Raw genomic sequence first — 19,398 nt, forward strand, 5'->3', positions numbered from 1 at the left:
TTTGTAACAATATCAGACATTACTGACAAAGCATCCTCAACTCCAGTCCCCTCTCCAGAAACAGCCACTGTTATCTGTATCTTTTAGAACTTTTTCTATGGTTTAATATGCATATATGTGGCTATGAGTCTGTGATTTTGAGCTGAACAAGACACGTTTAGTCTGGTATTTTCCTGTTTACGATAATATGGCTAAAGACAATGGTGGCCTTGCGAGAAAGCTTAGGCAGTGGGCTTCAACTCGCACTTGTGTTAAGAGGAACAACCATTTGCCCATTTTAGCAGAATTCAGCTCTTCAGTTTTAAAGATTGCTCATGAAACCCATGCCTCAGCCTCGGTGCCTGTAGGGATGTGCGACCCCCAAAGCCACACCACCCACCTTCTCATGCACCCAAATGGCCCTGGAAAGGGAGGAGCATTTGCAGGCAGAACAAAGGGTGAGTCCTGCCATCTTTGAACGTGAGGTCTCTGAAGGCGTGTGTCCAGTGTTTGTGTCCTCTGAGGGATCTGCCTGGGTCCTGGTGAGTGTGGAGGAGAAACCCCCGCTCTGGGCACTTACACTGGGGCAGGCATCTTCCCCCTGCTGCCCGACCAGGATGTACAGCACATCGTCCTTCTCCAGGTTGAAGATGCCCAGCACAGACACGCCGTGGGATCGCATCATGGTGTTCTTCCCGCCTTTCCCGCCAGCGGCTCCGTAGCCTGATATGCTGCAACAGGACAGAGTGCATGGGCTCCTGTCATGATATGAAGACTGACTCCCCTCCTGCCAACCCAGCGGCTCCTAACAGGCCGAGCGCACCACCCTCGTGCTGGAGGTCTCTCCCCTGCATCAGCCCATGAGGTCAGCAAGGAGGGTCCTCTCTCCACTGTCAGGAGAGGGCGGTCAAGTTCAGAAAGGGGCAGGGAAATGCTTCATTCACAGAGCTAGGAAGGTAAAGAACTCGTAAGGGGTAGAAGAGAGGAAGAGAGGGAGAAGGGGGGCAGGGAGAGAGAGAAGAGATGAAGACAGGGGGAGTCTGTATTAATGTGGGCTGTTGGGGTGATGGTGTCCTGAATACCTGGGCTTTCCTGTTATGGACTTCTCTCCCTGTCCAAGAGCAAAGGACTCATGTGGTCAACCTTAGACAAGTAACTGAACTTTCCTTTTCCTCATCTGTAAAATGGGGATAAGAAAAACCTACCTTCTAGCCCAGGTGTGTGGTGAAGATTAAAGAAATGAAGTCTCTCCAGTCTCAGAATTGTGGCTGGCACGTAAGAAGCACTCACTAAGTAGTTATTATTATTCTAACTGGTAGAAGGAGCAGTAATTGACTTGGTACAATGTTTTAAAGTCTCCCCACAGGGTCTAGACACAAGGAGTCCCACGTGGAATGACTGAGGAAAGTGGTGTTTACGAGCACAGACTGTTTATTCGCATCCCACCAGTAACTCCTTCTGGAGCAATGTGTGTGTGGACAACAAACAACCAATCATGGTGAAAATAAAACCAGAGAGTGGGGATGCGGGAGTATTTCTGCTGCCTCTTAGGTTGTTGGGTTGAAGTCAGGCAAGGATGGGGGAGGAAGGACCCAACTGATGAACCGTATGAGAAGAGCGGCGCGCCGTGAAGACAGCTCGCGTGCCCTATATACAGGCCTCCCCAGAGACCGGCTGCCAGGGAGAGGAACTTGGGGGACTTTCAAGTCCCTGCATATTCAGATCCAAGGTCCTTGAAGAAAAGCTTCCGGGGAGAGCTGCAAGATGGTTTTGCACACGTGCGCACACGGCGGCTTCTCCACCTATACTTCAAGGAAATGTCCTGTGTTCCAAGCATGGGAGGGGCCTCCTGGAGGCTTTCCTAAGGCAGAGCCCGGACCTGTTCTGCAGAGACAAGCCTGGAGGGCCAGCTGATGGCTAATGTGGCAGGTAGAGACCGAGGGAGAATTGAGCCCACTGTCCTGTCTCCGGGGCCCGGCACCGATGGGAGATCGTTGCAAACTGGCGTAAGGCCAGGTGCCTAAGAGGAGGCGGGGGAGACGGGCTCCAGGCCCTCGGGGGGCTTCCAGAGAAACTGGGGAGACAGAGTTATGACATCTCCCTGTGGGGGTGGTTATATCGGGGAGGCAAAGCAGAGGGACCAAAGGGCTCTGGGGCTCCATGTGAGGAGTGGACCACCTCCTCACTGTGTGTCCTCTCAGTCCCAGATCCTTCCCTCGTCAAAGAGGGACCATTCTTTCCTTTCCGAACTCACAGGGGCACGGGAAGGTTCAACATCTGAAGGAGATTATGGGTGAAAGCTCTGAGAAAGTGGCAGGTCTCGGCACAAATCAGGGCCATCAGGTGCTCGCGGCCCGGGAAAGAGGCGGAGGACTGCGACAGACATTGAGGCAGCGGTGCTGGAGGCCTTGGCTGGTTTGGGGTGTGTGGGGTGTGGGTCTGAAGTCGGCTTCATGGTGGAGATGATGGTTGGGTAGGACCCAGACAAGCAGAAGGAGGTGGAGGGTACGAGTCAGGCTTGTGTGAACGTGAATGAAGAGGCAGGAAACCTAGGTGCTGGGGTGGGGAAGGGGGCGTTGTAGCTCTGCAGAGGGAAGTAGGGTCAATTCCTGAGCATCCTGCAATGTGCCAGGCGTGAGTGCATACGGCATCCCCCCAGTAGCCGTAAACAGTAGTTGTTAGCAATCTCATTTGGTAGATGAGGAAACCGAGGCCCAGAGGGATTCATTTGGACCGGGCAAACCCTGGTCCAGAGCTCTACATTTCCCCTCATGGAGCCCATTTCCCCTCCGACATGCTGCTGCGAGGTTATATGGATGCACGAGGGTGGTCTGAGAAGCTACTGGCCCATCCTAATTCACTCAGACCCTCAGCCAAACCCTCACTCCTGACCCATTGGAAAAGGAGAGGTGATAAGGACAATTAAAAGGCTGAGAAAGAAGGAAGGCTCATTGGTGAAAGGAAAGCAGCAGAATTATTTGGCTCAGAGAAGGCAAGCCTGGGGCCGGGGTGGTGCTGGGCATTCCAGAGACTCTGTGGAGTGTAGAGACAGCAACGTGGGTGTAGATGGGCCACATCTGTCCTGCTGGCCCCTCCAAGGTTCTGGGGCTTTGGCAGGTTACCTAAGAAAGTCGTGCCAATCTGAAGGTGTTGTTGGCTTGGAAAACTGCTGCTCGAGAGGGAGTCCTCACCCTGCCCACTCCTGCTGTGTCTGAGAGGTAAGCTGTACCCATCTCATCCTTTCTGCATTATTTGCATAGTCATTTGCATGCATTATGAATCATTCTGAACTCTTTCACATGTTTGAATTTAGCCAAAGCATTATATTTTAGAAGTTGTTTGTTCCTGACATGCTTTTCCCCCCTCTCTAAGCCTTCTTTCCTATTTCTCCTGCCCCCAACCGAGTCTGAACTCCAGCCCCATTTGGGTCTTGACCTAGTTCTTGGCAGTGAGGTGGATGGAAAGAGCCCTGAGTTCTGAGTCATACCCTGGGCGCTCTGCTGGCTGTGTGACTTGGGACAACTTGCTTAACCTCTCAGAGCCTCAGCTTCCCCTACCAAGGAAAAAATGAGGACAAGGACCCCCGCCCTCATGAGGGTAAGTAGTGGGTTTGAAAAGATTACAAACTGCTGCCAAGTGCAAGGGGGACTCTGGGCTGGGGTCAGATCTACAGACCCCAAAGGAGACAGTAGAGATTGGCACCCAGGTGTCAGCAGCTGGAGTTTGCTTTCCTGCTTGATGGCCTCAGCCCCACGTTTCCACCTGGACTATCACTGGCTTAAAGACACAGGACTGGCAGCTGCCCACCTGGGCTACTGGTAGGGGAGGTAGTGCCTCCCTCATTAGCCCTGTGAGGCCTGAAGTCCCACCACAGAACTCCACTCCTTTGGAAACTTCTAGCTGCTAGTAGAAGGCCCATCTCTTCCTGGGTGGGCTGTGCCACAGTGAAAAAAGCACAGGCTGGATGCAGACAGACCTGGATCCAAATCCAACTCTGTCACTCAGGGCCAGGAACTGGGTTAGACAGCTCCTTCCCAGGTGTTGGCCTTGCACTTGGTCAACCTTGAGAGCCAGAGCCTCCTGAACTTTTGTGTCCAAGGCACCTTGCTTACCTCTCCTGGTTCTGGCCCTGTTACTTGCCAGCTGTGTGACCTTGGGTAGTTTATGTGCCCTCTCTGAGCTCCAGTTTCCTCATCTATAAAAGGGGGATAAGAATATTTACCTTAAAAGGTTGTTGTGAGAGTTATATGAGATAATGCCCCTTATAAGGGGCCTAGTTCAGCCCCTGGAGGGTAGCTAGTGAGTAACAAATAGTAACCGCTGTGCTAATGTACCCCTGGGGAAGCCTGTCTGCTCCTCTCCTGGGGTGACTTCTGAGAGGCAGAAGGTGGGGGGGGGCAGTGAATAAGGCCCTGGTTTCTAGAGAGCAGGGCAATAGGTGGAGCAGGGTGTGGCCGAGGAGCCAGGGTCAAGGGTGTTCAGTTTCACCCAGCACCTACTTCCACAGGGAGCCAGTGGGAGCGTAAGGCCAGCCCTGGCGCTTCTGAAGACCCCTGAACTGTACGAATCATGTTACACAAACCTGTGCCAGAATAATAACCTCAGCCTGAATCTCTGAAGCCTTTTCCCATCCCTTGTAAACAACTTATTTTGATGGTTGACAAATGACAACAAATTAATATACATGCCACTCAGGTGGGGAAAATGACTCGCAGGGATTCCAATTTCCTGGAAGTTACAGTATCCTGTTCTCAACGAGCTGATGCTGTAATTTGTTTGTCTTCATCTAAATCCACGTCCCCTAGTCAGAATGGATGTTTATTGGGTTTGCGTTTTGTATTATTGACTGTGAGCTATTGTTACCTGATGTAATTGAGTTGTGAATCTTTTTATAATAAAGAATTAGCTGCAAATCAAAGTGGCTGCCTGCTGGACCCTGAAAGGAGAGCACAGCTGGTGTGCAGCGTGATGGCAGTGTCGCCGGCACACTTGGGGGGCTGCCGGGGGCGGTGGAGGGGGGAAGGAGTGAGAGGACCCCACCCGGGGAAGCAGGAAGCACCTCATTTCTCTTCCACACCTGCTCTGGGCTCTGCCTCTAACACCCGATGGGACCTTGAGTGACCTCTGTGTCTCGGTTTCCTCTGTGAAATCAGAACAGTTAGGTGCGCCCTGCGTATCCATCCTGCCTCCAGGGCTGCTGTGAGAGCACAGGAGATGTTGGGTACGTGCAGGGCTTGGTCAGAGCGAGAGCTCTGTGCAGGTACATAGTCGTATGATCCAGATGGGTCACGCGAGCCATCAGGCGACACCCCCGGGGGTCAGCGGTGGAGGCATGTGCTCCTTGCTGCCCCAGTTCCATTCCAGTTTTGCACCAATGAGCAAGACTCATCGTCCACTCGTTCCCTACCACCTTCCTGACCCAGGAATATCAGAGCTGGAAGGGATGTCAGTGACCTCTCTCTCCAATCCCTCCTTCGACAGATGAGGCCCTTGCAGAGGAGGGGCAGCACACTTTCAAGGTCATACAGTGTGTCAGAAGCTGAACCCAAACTCCATTCTGCCTGCGGCTCATGGATCTTTGCTCAATGCTGCCCCCCTCCCTCGACTTTCCCTGCTCTGTGCTCTTCATGGCTATGGTTATCTGCACAATTACTCTGGCAATGAATCATGACTTGTGACTCTCTTCTACAATTGTTTAGAACTTTACTGGCATTGTGGACTGTTATTGAACTTTTCTGCCCTGTGGTCTTTGCAAAGACTGCAAGGCTCCAGAGGCTCAGTCCTCTCTACAAGTTCTGCAGCATCTGTTCAGTGCCTGGCAGACAACTGGAGGCCCCTTGCCCCGCACCACCCTGGCTCAGAGCCGGGCAGGCAGTAGGTGCTCCATGGCTGCTTGTGGATTTGAATGATGGTGTCATCCAGCGGCACATGCTGGTCCGTGGAGCCAGGTGAGGAAACTAGTGTCAGTGATGGAGGCCGTCAGGAACAGCTTTGGCCCAGGCTGGCTGGTGGGCTTTGCTGGCTCCAGCTGGGACCTGAGACCTCTTGTACGTGATGTCTGAGGAACAAGGGAACGCTGTGGGAACTGTCATCAGGAGCTGTGGGCTGTGCCTGATGAAAGTTTTATAGACGATCTGTGTGCATGTGTGCACATGCGCATGCGTGTGTGTATTTGTGTGTGTGTACGTGGGAAGCTGGGGGAGGAGGAGGACAGGGAAGGATACGGAGGCCTGGAGAGGCAGGAGAACAGGCAGGTGGGCTGGGAGGAGGGAGAGAAGGATGAAGAGGGGAAGAAGTCAGGAGAGCGAGAGGCTGGCGGGCTGACATCTGCACGCGACCGCCCCTGCGCGGGGTGTCACACACCGAATGGCACTAAATCCCCCCGGGCCTTGGGGCTGGACTCAGTCAGTGTGTCTCCATTTTAGGCGGAGGCTGAGGCTCCTGCCCCAGCACACACCCCATGGTCCACGCTCCTGTTCTGATCCACCTTAGCCGCCCACCTCCATGGGCGCTCAGAACCAAGACTTGGAAATCCCCCAGATCAGGTGCCCCTCTCGCTGTTACCCTAATCCTTGCCTGTCCCTCTCAATCAGGCTCATTGTCCTGGCTTCCTCAGCCCCCCACGCAGGCTAGCCTCCTGGGTATTGCCTGCTCCCCCTCGCTTCCATCCCACCCACTCAGCCCTCCAGTCATGCCGATTCTACCTCCCAAACATTTCAGCCTCTCCTGCCATGTTTCCCCTGCCCTGGTTTAGCCCCATTTGACTCTTGCCTGCACGACCTCACCAGCCTTCACTCTGTTCTCCCTGCCTCCCCACTTGCTTCTCTCACCACCACCATCACACTGGCACCGGAAGGAGCTAAACATGTTTGGGAGGTGAGGCTCCAGCCTCAGGGCCAGGTCCTGCTTCAGCTCCTGCAGGCCCTGGTTTGCCGCAGGGGCTCCTTCCACCGGGAAGGCCCTCCCCTCGTCTTCGTAGACAACTCTATCACCTTCAAGACTTAACTCAGGCTTCTGTCTCCCTGTGGAAGCCATCCATGAACTCAGGCCCTTCCCCTGGCCTCTGACACAAGGCTGTGTGTAAACCTCCACTGCAGTACTTTCTACATCGCACTGAAATGCTTTGTTCCTACATCTACCACTGACTGGGGCTCCTCTTGGGCAGAAACTGGATCTTGTACCTCTTTATATAGGCATAGTGTCCTAATAGGTGCTTAATATGGTCTGCTGAGATGTGCAAAACAGGAGGGGAGCAGGTATGGACACCTCTCCTGTTCTGACAGAAGAAGTGGCAAATCCAGGGGAAGGGGGAGCCCAGGGCAGGAAAGCAGTGTGTGCGTGTGTGTGTGGGGAGGAGATGGAGATTTAGGTTTTGCCCCTAAAGCCCCACCTTAGCCTGGCACGTCCCACCTGTCTCCTTCCTGGCCTGTCCTTCCTCTCCCTCTTCGTGGTAGTAGACAAAGGTGTAGAAGATGGGAGAGAAACACCAGGTAAATGACCAGTTAATTAAGAGTGGAGGTGTTTTCATTGCTATATATAAAATAGATAACTAATAAGAACTTACTGTATAGCACAGGGAACTCTACTCAGTAGTCCGTAATAACCTATATGGGAAAAGAATCTAACAAAGAGCAGATATATGTATACGTACAACGGATTCACTTTGCTGTACAGCAGAAACTAACACAACAATGTAAATCAACTATACTCCAATAAAAATTAATTTTAAAAAAAATATATTTTTTACCTGTATGCATCCCTGAGCAAGCCCCAGGCAATGACGTCTCACTGTGGCACACAATGGGTGCTTGATAAGTATAGCTCGCTTTCCTTCACCTCTCTGATCAGTAGGTAGAGACCTTGACTGTAGCAATAATCATGCCAGGCCTCAAGCTGCAGCCAGGCAGCACTAGCTGAGCGCCACACTCTTCCAGGAATAGATGGACTCCCTAAGGAATGATTCCAACCTTTCTGTTCTCAAGAACCTTTTACATCCATCCTCCTGTGTGTCCTACGTTTGTCTCACTAGACGAACTGCACTTACTAAATAAGAATTAGTTAATATGAAGAAAATATCTTCCAGAAAAAGGGCACCTGACTTCTCAACCTGGATATTCTGACTTGGGGACATTTCGATGTGGTCTGTATAGCAAATCATTAAATGGTCTGCTTCTTTGATGCGACGTTATGTGACCAGTAGACATTATTGTCCAAGTCCCAAGCCTCATCCAGGGTCAAGGATGAGGTGAGGGTCAGGAATATCTGTAACAGTCTTTGTTGGGTTAAAAAACAAGGAGTCAACAGCAACAACAAAAACCCAAACCCATCCTTTTTTGGTTTTGATTCTTCCATTTTGATATGGTGCTTCTCAGGCCAGTTCAAAAAGGTCCTGATCAGAAGTCCCCTTTACAAATGTGGGCACTTTGAAGCGTCCTGCTTCAACAGAAAAACGGCTCCTGAATGTGTTTCTAATGAGTGTTCAGTGGGCAGTGCTGGGGGCTGGGAGCTAGTCTCAGTATTCCAAAGAGAGAAATGGAAACAGTTCTCTGATTTGGGCTGGGCTTGTAGCAACACAGGTGGTTATACCGTGGCAATTTACACAGATCAGAAACCTAGCTAGACTTAGATATGGCTGTGATTAATAAAAAATAGGAAAATGAATTATTACTTAATAAGTGTAGTTTGGCAGGCAAAATCTTTCAAAAGGCAGGGCCCATCTGAAGAAGTCAGAAAAAAGTCCTTGGAAGCAGAGAAGTCAGGAACTACTGCTGTTCCTGGAAATGCTGTCTGGTCACTGCCTGACACCACTCCAGGGGATTTCGCTGCAGTCAGCTGGGCTGGGGAGCACCTGCCACGTGCAGGGCATGTGCGAGGCACTTGTACGTGATCTTTGCAACCAGTGGGGCAGGTGTTAGCAACCCCCAACCTTCGCCTTTTACAGGTGGGGAAACAGAGTCTCAAGAGATTAAATAACCCGCCCGAGTGTGGAACTGGGTCTGATTCACCTTATCTCAGGAGGAACTGAGCTGAAGAGGACCTCCATAAGTCGCAGAGGACTTCGAGCCAGTCTAGCCTGGGAGTCGCCCCGGGCAGGGACGGGACAGTGGGTTTTGCTGGGCTAAGTGTTGAGGTCTCTGTCTGCCTTACAGCTCCTCTGCTTTCTTCTTCACGTTGCTTTTTGTATGTGGGGATCTGCACCAAGGGCTGGGCTGGCCACTACCCCTTCAGGCGGTGGGGCCTCCCCTCCCAGGCTCTCATTTCTGGAGGCTTCCTGGAGGTGGGTGCTGCATGATTCCTATGCCCCCTTCCATTTCCTGTTTCCTGAGTGGGAGTTTTAATGGAAAGAACCAACAGACTTTGAGACTGAGGGTCCTGGGTTCAAATTCCAGCTTTGTCACTGATTGAGTGGCCTTAGATATATTGCTAAGCTTCCTGACACGTTTCTTCATATGAAAACAAGGGAATATAGATAAAAAACAATAGTGATAACATCTACCTCATTGTGAAAAGGAGGAGGACTACCTAGTGGGTCCTCAATAGACATGCATCCCCTTCTCTCTAGGACAGTGGATGACGCCTGGAAATTCAGCCAGGTCGGAAGGGGAGGCCCGGCCTGCTCCGTATGGCGTGGCCAAGGGTAGCTGGAGGTCTTTGGCCATTTACTAGGGATGTGTGGGACCTGGAGCAGTTAATCTGATTGCAGCCAAGCCTTGTTATTGCATTCCCGCCCAGAATGTCATTTAAAAAGCACTTAGGGCTTTCCCCGGAACGCATTTACACTGAAGTCCCAGGGGTGGGAATGTGCGGAAAACAGGGCAACCTGAGAAGCCCCTTTCCTTCCCAGGGGGCTGAGGATGTGCCGGGGGTTGGGGGCTGCGGGAGAGGAAGCAGCTCACTTCCAACTGTGTTCAGCCTCTAGGGGGCATCTGCACAAATGACAGCAAAATTACGATGCTTCCTGTTTACACAGCCCAGCCGTGTGCGGTGGGAGGAACCTCTGCAGAGCTGCGCCTCCAAAGTCTGGGCTTGGAGGCCATTTCTTGACCATGTGGCCGTGGGAAGCTCCTGACGCTCTGAGCCTCCGTTTTCTTAACTGTAAAATGAGGGTTGCGGCACTGGCCTTGCCCACGGCATCGAGCTGAGCGAGGATGACAGCATGGGCTGTGGTTAACCCAGTGGCTGCATCGGCGTCATCTGGGAACTTGCTAGAAAGTCAGATTCTCGGTGAATGAATGAATATGGATGGATACCATGAGTACAGTGAGTACCACTGGTGCCTCCCTCCTCAACCTGCATCCAATAAATGTCAGTGTTTTTTTCATATTTGCTTCATTAATGTAAAAATGTTTAGCATGAAAAAAAGAAATTCATATTCTTGGACCCCACTCCAGACCTATAAAATCATACACTCTGTGAGTGGAACCAGCAACCTCTGTTTTAACTGGCCTTCCTGTCACTCCGATGCCCGCTCAAGGTTAGGAGCCACTGGTCTAGGCCTTGCCATTAGCTTCGCTTAGCTGAGTGCCCATTGGAGTTGGGCCTCCCTCCAGCCTGGCCTGGCTCTGGTGGAACACTGTGGGGTTGGGCCTGGGATAAGAGTTCCAGAATAGTTTCTTTACTTGCAAACAATGAAGGCCCAGGAAAGGAGGCTCAAGCATAAGAAATCATCTTCCATGTGGATCATACTTCTGTCTCCCAAACATTTTGACATTCATTGCCTCATTTGAACAGCATGAAGTTCGAAGAACAGCCCACTATAATTATAGTTATTAGTAAAGCTAGAGAATGTTCTGAGGCGGGTGCATGCATGCATATCATCTCCACAAATGAGTCTGTGGGCTCCTTGAGGACAGAGGACACAGCTTCTTTTCTTGCCATACTCCATTATCCCAGATCTCCCCATCTCCAGCCCTTACACTCCAATGTGGGCCAGAGTCTGTGGCCTCGGAGCCTTGGCCTGCCCGGGCATACCAGGAGAGCAGGCATGCACCCAACAGCAGGACCCCAGTCCTCTTCGGGAGGGTGGATCTGCCCCTTGCCCTCCCCCTCCCCCATACTCACCTGTAGGTGTCGGTGGCTGGCACCTTCCAGGTCTGGATGCCCTTCAGGGGGCCCTCGCTCCCCACCACCACGCTCAGGTTGGAGTTCCGGTAGGCGTTGTTGCACTGGGCCTGCGTCGGGCCGTGGGGCCCACTGGCCCCGCATGTGGTGAACAGCCAGTGAACTGCACAAAAGAGGAAAGGTGATCACTCACTTGGCCTGGCCCTCCCTCCTCCGTGGGCCTCCCTCTGCTGCCTCTGAGCTGTTTGCTCCATGAGGCCAAACCAAGATGGCACCCATGTCGGGGCAAGGAACACTCATCAGTCATTTGAACTGGAAACTTCTGTTGAGGATCTACTGTGTGCCAGGCCCTGGACCAGATAGATACTAAGGGAGAGACACAAATGGAGCAGACTTGGACCCTGGCCTAAAGAAGTTTACAGCCTACTAAAGGGAGACCCAAAGGGATGCAACAAGACAGGACAGTAACAGAAAAAGAGCCTCAGGAGGGTCTGGCTAACACTGTACTGTGAAGGTTCTAAGGAGGGAGAGAAGACCCCTCTCAGGTGAGACAGGCGGGTGGTGGCCAGGTCCTCTCCTGGTTTCTCATTGAGTCCAGCACAGTGCTGGGCAAAGAACAGGTGCTCCATCTGTGCTATTGTGACTGGATCTAACCCGCTTCCGAAAGTTTGATATCTGCATATAGGATCTTCTTAGCTTGGAGAAGATCAAAAGAGTAAAGTGGACACAGAGTCGGCTCCATGCCTTCCTCCTCCACATTGGTTGGGTTTGGAATTGCATTAGAAGCAGCCCTCAGGGTCTCTATGTAACAGAGAGTGTAATAAATGGGAAACAGGTCACATCTGCCTTTGGTGCACGTCCTTTTCCAAGCCCCTCACTGCTCCCTGGTGCTCTGTCCTCACCCGGAGCACCTCATGCTCTTAGCTGGCCTTCTGGGGGTGCCTCAGGAACACTCAGCACATCCCTACGCCTCCACTGCCACTGGGCCATTCCTTCCAAACTTTCTATCTTTGAGTCTGGCTGGACCTTGGGGAACTGTCAGATTTCATCCTGGCAGGAATTTTAACATGTTTACAACCTATAAAAACTTCCAAAAAAATGTGCTCTTGATAAATCACTTTTACTTAAAATACAAAAATCTCATTATAAGATTGAAGAAATTATTTCCCTTTAAATTGATTAAGTCGAATTCTACCTACAGAAAATTATGAAAAAATTAATTTGTGTGTATATAGTTTCGTTTGCTAAAGCACAAAATTCTTTTGATGACTTTCAGCTAACTTGATGCAAAAATGAAAGGTTAATTTGGGTTGCTAATTATTAGCAATCAGATTGAGATTACACTGGGCAGTCTTGATAATCTGGAAACCGGGCTGGCTGTGGTGGGCTTTTGTGACACTGCCCCAGAGCTGAGGTCGGGATACTGAAGCTGTAGTTGGGGTTCTCATGCATACAGTTACTCAATACTGAGCACTCAATACCTTTCTTGGCTTCATTTTTTCGAATGAAGATGTTGGTTTCTATTTGGTTTCTGAAGGTTGTTTCAAGGGCAAGAAGGTGATGAATCCATTCATCTTTGGTGTGAATGGTTGATTGTTAATTTTCTCATCTATTTGTATTCTAAGGGGTAACCTGTTAATTCAAAGGACTAACTCTTTACTGGAGGCATTTCAGCAGAGCTGTCTTGGCCAGATGTCCTTTCAACCCTCTCCAGTGTTCAAATCATATGTGTGGGCTGTGCCAGAGGGGAGAAGTGGAAAGGATTCAGGCTTTGAAATCAGCACGAACATCTGAGTTTGGGAGCAGCCTCATCATTGTTGATTATGGGACTTTGATGTGTGTTCCATTGTCTGTGAAAGGGGCTGGGTTGCCATGAGGATTAAAGAAAGCGAGGGGTATGAAAGGTCACTGCAAAGTCCAAAACTCTAAAAATGTGAGCTGTGTCACTGACACCTGCCTGCACCCAAGGCTGGTGCTGTTCCTGACAATGGGAAATGCAGACAGGGTTTCTGTGTATATGGATCCCTCCGCCAACAGCACCTAGGAATTTAAACTCAGTGAGTTGGGGATGACGATAGGAGTGGGGAAAAAAGAACGGCTCAGAAAAGAAGTTAAAAAATACACTCCTCCCCGTGGTCTCTCGCTCCTTGAAGCCTATTCTGCAGGTTCAGTCTGTGCCTATAGTGAGCAGCCTGGGTTTGGGGGCAGCCTTATCAATCTGGGGCAGAAGCATGATGGTTCACTTAGTTAATTCAGTCCTGGAAATTAAAGAATTTAGACATAAATATAAATATGTATTTTTTTCCCCCTGAAGAGTGTGCTGAGGAAGACAGTTCAAGGAAGGCATGGGCTTGGCACCCTACTGGAGCGTGTCCTTCAGCAGGACCCTCTTCTAACTTCAGTCTCGCTTAACATTTTTCTGAAGGTTCTGAGATGTTCCCAGAGAGGGTGGGCTTCTACTTCTTGGCCAAGTTGGGCATCTGACAAGGTAGGAAGAGGGGAATGGGCTTTGGATCCAGATGGGCCAAATTTTCTCATTGGATTTTACCTCTGATGAGGTATGAGAACTGGGGTAAACTCTACAGCCTCTCTGAGCCTCAGTTTCTTAATCTGAACAAGAGGAGACAATAACACCTAGTACTTAGACATGCTGTGAGTATTAAATGATGACCTAAGCAAAGTGCTTAGAACAACATTATGCATTAGAGACGCATACTGAATATAGGTTAAAAAGTGTGTAACTTCGTGCTCAGTTTTTGACTGTAAGGAAGCAGAGACACCCAATCTCAAGATTTATGTTCCCCAGTCCATAAAGAAGGGACTCTAGGGCTGTTTCTCAATAAAGCGACCAGTATTTTCCCAACTCAGTGGACATATATTAGTCTCAGGTGGTTTCTATGCACAAAATTCTGTTTTCATTTTCAGCAGCTGCTGATGGAAAGGTCCAGAGCGGAAATTCTTTCTAAAGTGGATTCCATGGGAATAGAGGATTTGCCATCCCAGGTCAAACCCATGATTCATCCAGCCGGAATTCTGTTGCTCCCACAGCCTTCGAGGCATGGTGGTCCTCCCTGCTCCCTTAGATGGCTCTGACTCTCATAATTCTGCCCAAAGTTGTTTGGAATTAATTTCTGTGTCCCACCAGCAGCACTTCTTGGGGGTATGGGTTCTCTGAGTTTATTGCCCATTGTGAAGGGCTGTCCTGCTTCTGATGTGTGTGGGCTTGTCTTACTAAAGCTTCATCCTGTTGGTTCTCTTTGCTCATTCTGTTTGGAATCTCATAGACATCACAGAATGCCACAGCAAGATGGGACCTTGGAGATATCTGAATTCAGTGGTTCCCAAACCACCTAAGGACCTTTAAAAATACAGATTTCAGGGCCCTGAAGATTCAGATTAGTAGATACTAGGCTGGGGCCATGGGGAGAGAGGACAATATTTGCATTATATGACAACTTTTCCAGGAGAGCCAGCCTGCTGTAAACAGAGTGGATAATCAGTCAAGCTAGGAGTTAAACATAGATCTTCTGAGTTTAAGTACAAGACTTGAAAAGGTGCTACAATCACCATGAAATCCTCGTGGAACCTTTCTGCAAGTCTGTTTCCCAACCCCCCACACCTTTTAAAATCTATGAGCCCAGAGCTCAGTTAAACCCGACCAAGTTTGCTCAGGACCAGAGAGTAGGCAGGCCACAGTGAGGGGAGAGGAGTCTGGTCAGGGTATGTGGTAGGTAGACCCTCAGCCTCAGAAAGTCCCACAGTAGCTTAGCCTAGCAGAGTGTGCACTTTAGGGGGTCATGGGCACAAACCAGAGAAAACAGGTGCTTAGTGTCAGGACTCTGGTCCCCTGAGAGGCCATGGGGAGCCAGGGGGTGTCAAAAGGGAAATCTGGTAACTGGAATGTTTACAAGATCAGCAAGCAGACATATGAGAGGGACTGGGTAATAAGCAACAAGGGAAAATCTTGGTTTTTAAAGAGAAGATCAAGGTCACAGTGAGACCAGCAGTGAGGTGAGCTTGACACCAAGTTGCCAGTCTGAGAGTTCAAGCGTCCTCACATTTCCCCAGCTGAGAGTCTACATTGATCCCTGAGGCTCTGTGGAGCTGTAGGAGGATTAAGTGGCCCCCAGGGAGGAGCCTGGATTGGGAGCAGGGGAGGGAGGAAACCCAGCTCTTTCCTCTTCTCTTACTAAAAAAACAAACTATTGTATTAAAATTCATTTATGAGAGAGAAGAGACAAGAACTGCTTTATCTTGTTCTTAATTATACCACCCACTGGAAACCTAGTTTAATACTCACAGCTATATTGTATAAAGAACCCACAAACATCAAAATACTGATTGGTTATAGACAGCTGAGTAAAGAAAAATCCATTAAGCCCTGGGTTTCATTTTAAGTATATTGCAACACCCTCCAAGAAGAAACAAATCAATTAGTAATACACAGCACAATGTTAGAAAAATTGGCTAAGTAGTGATCGTGCTGGTTTTATTACTGTTGCTAAGCCATCTCATCTGCTCAATTGAATGCAAAGAAATAAAACGTGATACAAAGGAAAATAAGTTCTCAACTATCATTATTAATCACAATAGTAAGGATCTGCCTCACATCAAAGGCCTATATGGTTGTGCCACAGAAGAGTGCTCAGTGGCTCTTGTGGATCTTATACACCATTTTTATTCTGATCCATGGAACTCAATTTTATCCATATCTGTTGACTGAGCTGAACTTCATGGGAGCTGTGGCATATTGAACCATTTTGATGGCCACTGTAGATCTTGTTAAGCAAAATAATGACCAAAAATCCAAGTAAATATAATCATTCACCATCCATAAATGTATATGACACTATTCTTTAATATAAATTGGAGAAAGTAACCCTTCTTGTGAGTACATGATGAAAATTAATAAGTTGTTCTCCTTATTAGGGCAAAATGAAAGCAATATACATATCGTTGCCATTGTGAGGTTAAAACAGTTCAGCTCTTTAAACAATGGAGTAGCATCCCCTTCTAGATACAAGATCAATGTCTGCTTATTGCTGTCTTCTTTTGATGTTAACAGTTGTTGAAGCTTAATGCTTAGGTTCGTTTATTTATTGGGAGTTGCAAAATAATGATATTCAAATTATATACTTTTTTCCTTATTTATTAGTTGACATATATTTATAAAAAGATGCTTCCTCTCACCTACTATGTTGTTACCCAGTGGTATAGTTCATATAAGAAAGGCAGGATAAATGCTCAATTCTTTCTCCTTATTTGCAGTGTTCAAGGTAATGAATTGGTCCTCTATCATCCTCTGAAGGTGACTAATTAGTTGTTTGTATATCATGAATTTAAACATATTTTGAGTTTTAATTAATCATAATTATTATTCCTTAGAAGCTCAAATTGTCACATTTTTGGTCAGTGGTAGCTTCCTGAGTTCTTTTGCTTCCTTGCTATCTGGTATGATGAAATGTTCCTTCCCCAGACCTGGGCTCAGCCATTTTTTCAAAAGCTTTGGTTTCTTCTAGTGAAAAAAGGTATTTTAAGTATAAAATCTGGGTGCTATAGACACTTATTGCTACTGGGTTGGTGATTGTTTCTAGGCTTCTTTAGTGGACAGAGCTAGGAAATATACATGTTGTATACATATGTATATCAGTATAAATACACACACACACACACACACACACACATTTATATGACAAAATACCCATGAGTTCACACTGACAGTTCCCAATAAAATTCAGGACTACAGGGTTTTTAATTTAACCTCTTCTATATTACACCTGTATTTCTTTTTCCACACTGAGAGTCTTGGTTTTCAAGAACAAAGGTGATAATGGAATTAGAATATTCTATAATTACTCAGTCACTTTATCCTCCATTATACACACAATAGTATCAGAGTAACAATACTACTACTATACCATAATCAATAGAAAAACTGAGATCGGTAAAAACATTTTTTTTTGGTATATGTGCTCTCCATTCTCCTAAAATTTCTTGAAGCTGAACACTATCTACATTGGGCACATTGCCATTACATATACTACTCTTTCCTCTTTAACCTTTAGTTAGTCTGTAAGTAGTGTATGTTTAACGCCCATATCAATCATGTTGATATATCTCTAGTCATTTTGGTTGTTTGAAGTTTGTTTTCAAGTAGATTCCTTAGGAGGGGCTCATAGAAGCAATATTCCTTGAGTTCTTGAATGTTGATAATAATTTTTCCTTTTGAGTATATTAAATATATGACTCCATTTTCTTCTGGTATAAAGTATTGCTGTCAAAAACTCTGATGATTGGGCTTCCCTGGTGGTGCAGTGGTTGAGAGTCCGCCTGCCGATGCAGGGGATTCGGGTTCGTGCCCCGGTCCAGGAAGATCCCACATGCCACGGAGTGGCTGGGCCCGTGAGCCATGGCCGCTGAGCCTGCGCGTCCGGAGCCTGTGCTCCGCAACGGGAGAGGCCACAACAGTGAGAGGCCTGCATACCACCCCACAAAAAAAACCAAAACAAAAAACTCTGTTGATAACCCGAATTTCATTCTCTAATAAATCATTAGCTGTTTTTGCTTAGGTGTCCACAGTATTTTTTTTTCCTTAAGGTACAGCAATTCTACTATAATATATTGATACTTTGGTATTGCTCAATATGAGTCAGTATTCTCAGATATACAGATATGCTCTTTTAATAAGTAGTTTCAATACGAACATTTTTCTTGAATTATAGTTTTAAACATTTGTTTTGTCTGCCTTCTTTGGTTTTCTTTTTCAGGCACTCTCGTTATCTGTGTGTTCGATCTTCCTTGCCTCTCTTTGATGTGTATCATCTTTTTGCTTTTAAAAAAGTTTCTCTTTTCATCTTCTATTTCTCATAAGGCATTAACTGTTATATTTATTTGCTTTTGCATGCCTTCTAATTTAGTCTTCATTTCTGAAATTATTTTCTCCTTTTATTTCAAATTCTTCAGAGAGTTCTACCATCTAGTTTCTGATTTTATAATAATGATTTATGTTACTTTCATTGTTTTCTTGTCTGTTAACTCATTTTGAAATAGTTTACCATTGTCATCTCTGTGGGCCTTTCTGGTATGTTTTCATTTCTCTGTAGGGATGTTAGTCTGTCCTCTCTGCTCTTTTAAAATTCTTATTGTAACTTGGATGGGGTTCGATCTTGATACTTATGCATTTTAACATAAAATTAATTTGCTAGAACTTTTAGGATTCAGGAGAGTTTCTAACTTTACACAGCTCCCTTTACTCTTTTTAAATTTTCATATAATGTTAAAAAATATGGCAGTTTGCTTTCCGATCTTTCTGGCTCTATTTCTTTCCCCCACTTGAATCTGGATATCTTCTCTTTTTGTGGTCTCTATTATCCCTATCCTAGTCAATACTGATTTCAGTCCTAGAAAGTTCTTCTCAGTGTGGGTCGTTTTCTGGAAAGGATGCTCAGTGGCCAGACTCTTCTAGCTCCTTCAGATCTGACCAAAGGCCCCTTGCTCTCACACATCACTGGGTTGGGGAAGAACTCTCCTAGTTTCAGTAGCTATTTGCAGATTGTCTGTCATTTCCAGCAAATACCTGTCAGCTATTTGGGGGTTCTCCGGTTCTCAGGTTTGTAAGATAGCCTGTTGCTTTTCTTCTCTTTCCCTTGTTCAGATGCTGATACTATGCAGGTCTTATGGTTGTTGGTGCTTTGTCTTCACTCACTTGTATTTTGGGGTTGGAGGGGAATATATTTTCAAAAAATTTTTTGTTGTAAATATACATGGGTTTTCAGTTTTGATACACGTTTCTTTGATTTTTGCATAGGGATTCAGAGAGATTAAAAAAAAAAACTATGCTGTTACTGGCATCACTGCCGTCTTTCCAGAATCCTTCAAATTTTTTTAAATTTAGGAATCACTTGACATCATCTGCTATGATTAGCTCCTTTATACCATCTCTCTGGTCAGGCTCCTCACCTGTATTTCTATGCCTGAGACTGCAGGGTTTTTCAGATTTCACCTCAGGGACATCCCCACTGACCATGGCCTAGAACTTGCTGTTACATCATATTCTGCCTTTTTTTTGGATACAGCCCACTAAGTATAATTTAACTTCCTCTTGATAGTGCCACTTGAACTTAAGTTGTTTAGGGCTATTTGACCCTTTACTAAATGGCTGCAGATATAAATATTTTATATTAACTCACTGTCCTCTATCTCTACTGTTGGGTATGCTTTCTCAGTGGTTCAGAACGTTCTCTGATTAATCTTATTTGGTACCTAATGTTGGGTGAGGGCATGAGAAGGGCCCTATACCTCTCTGTGCATCAGACTGAGGGGCAGCTAGCTACAAAAAACCTTTATTTCAGAGTTTTG

General features: G+C 47.3%; 1 protein-coding gene across 1 annotated transcript in view; it reads right to left on the reverse strand.

Annotated features, from left to right (window-relative positions):
* ALK (ALK receptor tyrosine kinase) overlaps window positions 1-19,398 on the reverse strand; it is a gene marked incomplete at its 5' end in the record, with an annotated part of 729,367 nt that overhangs the window by 40,882 nt on the left and 669,087 nt on the right. The window contains 2 exons of the mRNA XM_082642950.1: window positions 560-710; window positions 11,041-11,203. Coding sequence (XP_082499076.1) covers window positions 560-710; window positions 11,041-11,203 — 314 coding nt within the window. The remainder of the gene's footprint in view (window positions 1-559; window positions 711-11,040; window positions 11,204-19,398) is intronic.

The sequence above is a fragment of the Mesoplodon mirus genome, assembly GCF_964341445.2.
Source record: "Mesoplodon mirus genome assembly, chromosome: 14".
Taxonomy (NCBI): Eukaryota; Metazoa; Chordata; class Mammalia; order Artiodactyla; family Ziphiidae; genus Mesoplodon; species Mesoplodon mirus.